The sequence below is a fragment of the Oncorhynchus tshawytscha genome, linkage group LG01, assembly GCF_018296145.1.
Source record: "Oncorhynchus tshawytscha isolate Ot180627B linkage group LG01, Otsh_v2.0, whole genome shotgun sequence".
Taxonomy (NCBI): Eukaryota; Metazoa; Chordata; class Actinopteri; order Salmoniformes; family Salmonidae; genus Oncorhynchus; species Oncorhynchus tshawytscha.
The window spans coordinates 54,296,256-54,304,693 of NC_056429.1; the positions used below are offsets into that span (position 1 = coordinate 54,296,256).

General features: G+C 45.2%; 1 protein-coding gene across 1 annotated transcript; it reads left to right on the plus strand.

Annotated features, from left to right (window-relative positions):
• Nucleotides 1–481: 481 nt before the first annotated feature.
• On the plus strand, nucleotides 482–5,787 carry LOC112253164 (hydroxycarboxylic acid receptor 2). Its single transcript, XM_024425153.2, has 2 exons — nucleotides 482–686; nucleotides 4,320–5,787. Exon 2 carries the CDS (start codon nucleotides 4,419–4,421, stop codon nucleotides 5,424–5,426), a length of 1,008 nt encoding a protein of 335 aa, XP_024280921.1. The 5' UTR covers nucleotides 482–686; nucleotides 4,320–4,418; the 3' UTR covers nucleotides 5,427–5,787.
• Nucleotides 5,788–8,438: the final 2,651 nt, after the last annotated feature.

Sequence of the window (8,438 nt, forward strand, 5' to 3'; positions counted from 1 at the left end):
TGCCCCCTTGTATATAGCCTCGTTATTGTTATGTTATTATGTAACTTTTTTAAATTCTTAATTTTTTAAACTTCATTTGGTAAATATTTTCTTAACTCTTATTGAACTGCACTGTTGGTTAAGGGCTTGTAAGTAAGCATTTCACGGTAAGGTCTACACTTGTTGTATTGGGCGCATGTGACGAATCAAGTTTGATTTGATTTGATTTGATGACTCTTGGGTAAAAGCGGAACTGTGTGCCTCAGCAAAAAGTCGTCCCCCAGATGTATGCCTAGTTTTCTTCTTATAAGGCCAGCACATTTCACCTTCTCGTATCTCATATTACGTCTATATCATGATTCAGTGGTATTTGGAACAAAATCCCCTATTGCTGTGAACAAGCAGTTGCATGTCAAAACAATGACAAAGATAAAGCGGTGTAGGAAGAGGACATTGAAATGAAGGTTGATTGCAAAACTTCCTGAATTACCTCAGAGACCTTGCTGTTTGTGAAATCACACAGGCTCTGGCCAGTCCTCAGAGGAAGTCATTCTTAAAGTCAATCTAAAGATGTTCCTTTTGAAACCAACAGAAACGCCTGAACAGTGGAGACACACAGGAGAGGAGATAAAATATGTTGAGGGGAGCATAGACTGCCTTTCAAACCCAATTGTTGTCACACTGACCCCAAATGCATGACTCAACTGGTGAGTAGTGGATACATATTCTAAACATGTTAAAATGTTATAACATTGTTGTGATTACACTTGTGAGGTGTGTGGGTGAAAGGGATGCCACGACACGACAGATGGTTGAGTTTAATGTCCTCCTTGGACAACTGACTCAAACACTATTACAATGCTATAACTTGCAATATTAGCTAGCAGTTGTCTTTAGTTGACCTTTAGTTGGCACTCCCTATTTTGATTTCTAGACAAACAAATCCTTTATCTGATTTCCCAGATTTTGTTTTGCTCCACCTTGTTGGTTTGATTCCTGTCTTTAAGTTTGTTGTGTTTATTATTTTTTTTTGCCTCTTCTTGGGCAAATGTAGTGGCCGCTCATGATGGGTGTCTTTTAGGATCCAATGTCTTTCAGAACCCTGCTTAAACCCCACCTGTTTCATTTTGGTTGTTGGTCAGCGACTCTGTCAGTTTCCCCTTCTGTTTGAGCGACATTTTAGGTTTTCCTTGTGGGGAACGTAACAATATATATAACTGTATGTTGTTTCTAAAGGTTGTTTCTCATGTCTGTGTCATGTTTCTCATCAAAGGCTTATTCTACATCAAAAGGCAATTTCATCAGCTGTTCATGGGAAATACAGTGTTTACAAGCAAACGTAGCAAGCATTTCCAGTGAACATTTTGAGCTTAGAACACACATCGTTTAATTCTACGCTGTGTGTTTCTGAATGCATGGCAAGTGAGGCTGGAATATACAAAGAAGTGAAAGGGTGTGTAATATTTGAATTTAAAACAGAACATTGTTTAATTGGAAAAATGGGAAGTTACTATTTAAATCAAATAAAATGTTATTGGTCATACACATATTTAGCAGATTTTATTGCGGGTGTTTAGTGAAATGTTTGTGTTCCTAGCTCCAACAGTGCAGTAGTATCTAACAATTCACAACAATACAAACACATCTAAAAGTAAAAGAATGGAATTAAGAAATATATGTGCATTGACTAAAATACAGTAGAATAGAATACAGTATATACATATGAGATGAGTAAAGCAGTATGTAAACATTATTATCAGCAGCTACACAGCTGATGCCTCCCGTACTCTTCACTAACACGACTAGAAGCCACTACATCACCGGATTCCTGCCGTAAGCTCTGGAGCTTTGCATCGGATCATCACAGCTGGCTTGCTGCTACAGGGTTGCTATAGTGGCTAATGCCCTTGTCCCTAAGCTAGCACCAGTTAGCCTCGAGCCAGGCGCATCTCCCGGCTAGCAAATGAAATTACTCCAGCTACAATACCTCTTTTGCCAATTGGCCTGGACCCTTTGTCGACACGGAGCCCCGCCGATCCATCACGACTGGTCTGCCGACGTAATTCCGTACGTTGTGCCCTCAACCGGCCTTTGCTGGACGTCGGTGAGGACACTTCTGCTATCCCCAGCCTGCTATTTTAAAGAACTCCGTGTCTCCCGGTTGTTAGCGTAGTAGCCTGCTGGACTGTTCATTAATCACGCTACTCCATTTTGTATATTTTGTTTATCTGTTGACCCCAGCCTCGAACTCAGTCCCTGTGTGTAGTTAACTGACCCTCTCTGCCCATTCATTGCCATTTTACCTGTTGTTTTCTTAGCTGATTAGCTGTTGTTGTCTTACCATTGTTGCCTTAGCTAGCTCTCCCAATCAACACCTCCTTTGGCCGCCAAAGTATATCTCACTGGTCATCCTCAAAGCCAACCCCCTTTGGCCGCCTTTCCTTCCAGTTCTCTGCTGCCAATGACTGGAACGAATTGCAAAAATCGCCATAGTTGGAGACTTATATCTCCCTCACTAACTTTAAGCATCAGCCATCTGAGCAGCTCACCGATCGCTGCAGCTGTACACAGCCCATCTGTAAATAGCCCATCCAACTACCTACCTCATCCCCATATTGTTTTTATTTACTTGTTTTGCTATTTTGCACACCAGTATTTCTACTTGCACATCATCATCTGCACATCTATCACTCCAGTGTTAATTTGCTAAATTGTAATTACTTCGCTACTATGGCCTATTTATTGCCTTACCTCCTTACTTCATTCGCACATACTGTATATAGATTTTTCTATTGTTATTGACATTACTTACGTTTATAGAGACATACCCCAAGAGACTTGCTGCAAAAGGTGACTCAACAAAGTATTGACTTTGGGGGAGGGGGTGAATAGTTATACATGCTCAAGCTTTCTGGTTAAAATAAACAAACCTGTCTATATAAAGTCCTACAGTTGACAGTGCCTGTCAGAGCAAAAACCAAGTCATGAGGTCGAAGGAACTGTCTGTAGAGCTCCGAGACAGGATTATGTCGCCGCACAGATCTGCGGAAGGGTACCAAAACATTTCTGCAGCATTGGAGGTCCACAAGTACACAGTTGCCTCCATCATTCTTAAGTGGAAGAAGTTTGGAAACACCAAGACTCCTAGAGCTGGCCAGGGAGGTCACCAAGAACCCTACGGTCACTCTGACAGAGCTCCAGAGTTTCTCTTTGGTGATGGAACCTTCAAGAAAGATAACCATCTCTGCAGCACTCCACCAATCAGGCTTTTATGGTAGAGTGGCCAGATGGCAGCTACTCCTCAGTAAAAGGCACATGACAGCCCTCTGGTGTTTGCCAAAAGGCACCTAAAGGACTCTCAGACCATAAGAACCAAGATTCTCAAGTCTGATGAAACCAAGATTGAACTCTTTGGCCTGAATGCCAAGCATCACGTCTGGAGAAAACCTGGCACCATCCCTATGGTGAAGCATGGGGGTGGCAGCATCATGCTGTGAGGATGTTTTTTTAGCAGCAGGGACTGGGAAACTAGACAGGATTGAGGGAAAGATGATCCAGAGTACTCAGGACCTTAGACTGGGGCGAAGATTCACCTTCTAACAGGACAATGACTTGTGGTTTGTGGCTTCGGGACAAGTCTCTAAATTTCCTTGAGTGATCCAGCCAGAGTCCAGACTTGAACCCGAACGAGCATCTCTGTAGAGACCTGAAAATAGCTGTGCAGCAACTCAGGGTCTGTAAATGTGATATTTCAGTTTTTTATTTTAAATACATTTGCAAAAAATGTATAAAAACCTATTTTTGCTTTGTCATTATGGGGCATTGTGTGTAGATTGGTGAGGGAAAAAAGCTATTTAGAATAACACTGTAGTAGTGTTTTGTTGTAGTCTTGCTAACGCCAGCTTCTCTACTTCAGCTCGTGTAGTCACGTGGGTCGCTGCTCAACCAGGCTAGCTTTGCTGAGCTCTTTCCCATGGGAATGCATTATTTATTTATTTATTTGACCAAATAAGGGATCCCCAAATGACGCTGCGGTTTAAGGAACTGCATCTCAGTGCAAGAGGCGACACTACAATCCCTGGTTTGAATACAGGCTGAATCACACCGTGATTGGGAGTCCCATAGGGCTGCCTGCAATTGGCCTGGGTTTGGCCGGGTTTGGCTGTCTTTGTAAAGAAGAATTTGTTCTTAACTGACTTGCCTAGTTAAAGAAAAGTTAAATAAAGAAATAAAAATGAACAGACATTTCTTAGAAAATACATTTGTCTGTGTGTCTGTCTTGAAAGCATGACACAGTTAAAAATGTACTTCATTTTCTCACATGTTCCTTGTTTCTACAGATATTCCCCTGAGATGCTTTGAAAAGAGGAAGAGGTGGATTTTGTGAAAAAACGGCAACATCCAAAGTTTCCTGGAAACGAAATCATACTCAATCAAAGATGGCTGAAATGGCTACAGTTGCACACGATAACTCTACTGGCAGAGAGAACCAGTCCTTGGACTGCATATCCACTCAGGATCTGGTGGCCGACATACTGCCTCCTGTCCTGATTATAGAGCTCCTATTGGGCCTGCCAGGCAACGTAGTGGCCCTGTGGATATTCACTTGCCGTCTGAAGATCTGGAGGGTCAACACTCTGTTCCTCTTCAACCTGGTCCTGGCTGACTTCATGCTGCTCATCTGCCTGCCCTTCCGCATTGACAACCTGCTCCGTGGGGAAAACTGGGTGTTTGGCAACGCCTGGTGCCGGATCAACCTCTTCATGCTGGCTGTCAACCGTTCGGCAAGCATTGCCTTCATGACTAGCGTGGCCTTCGACCGCTACTTCAAGGTGGTCCATCCGCACCACCGCATCAACCACATGACGTCTACCCAGGCGGGAATGGTGGCGGGGGGCATCTGGGCGGTAGTGATCTCCCTGCGGGTCCCCCTGCTGGCCACCAACCTCCTAAGGGAACATGGCAACATCTCCCTGTGCCGCAGCTTCAACTCCTACACCGTGATTCCCCCGGCGATCCTGCTGCACTACATGGTGTTCATCGGGGAGTTCTTCCTGCCTCTGCTGCTCATGATGTTCTGCTCAGCCAGGATCGCCTGCATCCTGCGCCAACGGCAGCTGGACAAAGAGAAGAAGGTGCGGCGGGCCATCCGGGTGGTGGGGCTAATTGTGGCTGTGTTTGTGCTGTGTTTCTTTCCTGGCATCGCCACAGGCCTGGTTTCGCTCTATATCATGAAGTTCAGACCTTGGGACTGTGAATCCTACAAAATGGCAGGCCAGCTTTTCAGCCTGTCCATTGGCTTCACCTACCTTAACAGCGCCCTGGACCCAGTCATCTACTGCTTATCCAGCTCCATGTTCCAGAACTCCCTCAAGAGCTCCATCAATAAGATGGGCCTGGTGGAGTTGAGGCTGAGCCGACGGGGAAGCATGGCCAGCGATGGGTGAGGGAGGCAACTCTGGCCCTTTCCTCCAGAGACAGGCCCCACCTTCTAGAAGGTCCTAATAAGGAGAACAGACTCATGGCAGTGAATTGAATGGAGACTAGACAGTGGAATTTTACAGCTGTAATTAACAAGCCATATGTTATATTCAGAAACATTTCGTAGCTATGTGGGATACGTAGTTGAAATGGCTGAATACCAGTTAGTGTGAAACAAAGATAGGAAAAAGAATGCAATCATTCCATCTGAATTTGACATTTTCACAACCATGTGATGTTGTAGAATGACATTATGTTTTTGTCTTGATTTACTAATGTCTGTCAAACACACCATCATTTTTACCAAATACAGTATTCATACAGCAAGATGTTTAATCAAGTGTATGTGTTACTCAGTTCTTTATAAAATATATATTTTTATGTGATGTTTGTGCTTAGAGTATACTGTACACTGCCTCATTGCCTGTATCCGCTACGGAGCCGCAGTCAAACGACCACCCCTCATCACTGTCAAACGCTCCCTAAAACACTTCTGTGAGCAGGCCTTTCTAATCGACCTGGCCCGGGTATCCTGGAAGGACATTGACCTCATCCCGTCAGTTGAGGATGCCTGGTCATTCTTTAAAAGTAACTTCCTCACCATTTTAGATAAGCATGCTCCGTTCAAAAATGCAGAACTAAGAACAGATACAGTCCTTGGTTCACCCCAGACCTGACTGCCCTCGACCAGCACAAAAACATCCTGTGGCGGACTGAAATAGCATCGAATAGTCCCCGGGATATGCAACTGTTCAGGGAAGTCCGGAACCAATACACGCAGTCAGTCAGGAAAGCTAAGGCCAGCTTCTTCAGGCAGAAGTTTGCATCCTGTAGCTCCAACTCCAAAAAGTTCTGGGACACTGTGAAGTCCATGGAGAACAAGAGCACCTCCTCCCAGCTGCCCACTGTACTGAGGCTTGGTAACACGGTCACCACCGATAAATCCATGATTATCGAAAACTTCAATAAGCATTTCTCAACGGCTGGCCATGCCTTCCGCCTGGCTACTCCAACCTCGGCCAACAGCTCCGCCCCCGGCAGCTCCTCGCCCAAGCCTCTCCAGGTTCTCCTTTACCCAAATCCAGATAGCAGATGTTCTGAAAGAGCTGCAAAACCTGGACCCGTACAAATCAGCTGGGCTTGACAATCTGGACCCCCTATTTCTGAAACTTTCCGCCGCCATTGTCGCAACCCCTATTACCAGCCTCTTCAACCTCTCTTTCATATCGTCTGAGATTCCCAAGGATTGAAAGCTGCCGCAGTCATCCCCCTCTTCAAAGGGGGAGACACCCTGGACCCAAACTGTTACAGACCTATATCTATCCTGCCCTGCCTATCAAAGGTCTTCGAAAGCCAAGTCAACAAACAGGTCACTGACCATCTCGAATCCCACCGTACCTTCTCCGCTGTGCAATCTGGTTTCTGAGCCGGTCACGGGTGCACCTCAGCCACACTCAAGGTACTAAACGATATCATAACCGCCATCGATAAAAGACAGTACTGTGCAGCCGTCTTCATTGACCTGGCCAAGGCTTTCGACTCTGTCAATCACCATATTCTTATCGGCAGACTCAGTAGCCTCGGTTTTTCGGATGACTGCCTCGCCTGGTTCACCAATTACTTTGCAGACAGAGTTCAGTGTGTCAAATCGGAGGGCATGCTGTCCGGTCCTCTGGCAGTCTCTATGGGGTGCCACAGGGTTCAATTCTCGGGCCGACTCTTTTCTCTGTATATATCAATGATGTTGCTCTTGCTGCGGGCGATTCCCTGATCCACCTCTACGCAGACGACACCATTCTATATACTTTCGGCCCGTCATTGGACACTGTGCTATCTAACCTCCAAACAAGCTTCAATGCCATACAACACTCCTTCCGTGGCCTCCAACTGCTCTTAAACGCTAGTAAAACCAAATGCATGCTTTTCAACCGATCGCTGCCTGCACCCGCATGCCCGACTAGCATCACCACCCTGGATGGTTCCGACCTTGAATATGTGGACATCTATAAGTACCTAGGTGTCTGGCTAGACTGCAAACTCTCCTTCCAGACTCATATCAAACATCTCCAATCGAAAATCAAATCAAGAGTCGGCTTTCTATTCCGCAACAAAGCCTCCTTCACTCACGCCGCCAAGCTTACCCTAGTAAAACTGACTATCCTACCGATCCTCGACTTCGGCGATGTCATCTACAAAATGGCTTCCAACACTCTACTCAGCAAACTGGATGCAGTCTATCACAGTGCCATCCGTTTTGTCACTAAAGCACCTTATACCACCCACCACTGCGACCTGTATGCTCTAGTCGGCTGGCCCTCGTTACATATTCGTCGCCAGACCCACTGGCTCCAGGTCATCTACAAGTCCATGCTAGGTAAAGCTCCGCCTTATCTCAGTTCACTGGTCACGATGGCTACACCCATCCGTAGCACGCGCTCCAGCAGGTGTATCTCACTGATCATCCCTAAAGCCAACACCTCATTTGGCCGCCTTTCGTTCCAGTACTCTGCTGCCTGTGACTGGAACGAATTGCAAAAATCGCTGAAGTTGGAGACTTTTATCTCCCTCACCAACTTCAAACATCAGCTATCTGAGCAGCTAACCGATCGCTGCTGCTGTACATAGTCTATTGGTAAATAGCCCACCCATTTTCACCTACCTCATCCCCATACTGTTTTTATTTATTTACTTGCTCTTTTGCACACCAATATCTCTACCTGTACATGACCATCTGATCATTTATCACTCCAGTGTTAATCTGCAAAATTGTAATTATTCGCCTACCTCCTCATGCCCTTTGCACACATTGTATATAGACTCCCCCCTTTGTTTTCTACTGTGTTATTGACTTGTTAATTGTTTTTTAAATTTTTTTATTTTATTTTATTTCACCTTTATTTAACCAGGTAGGCCAGTTGAGAACAAGTTCTCATTTGCAACTGCGACCTGGCCAAGATAAAGCATAGCAGTGTGAGCAG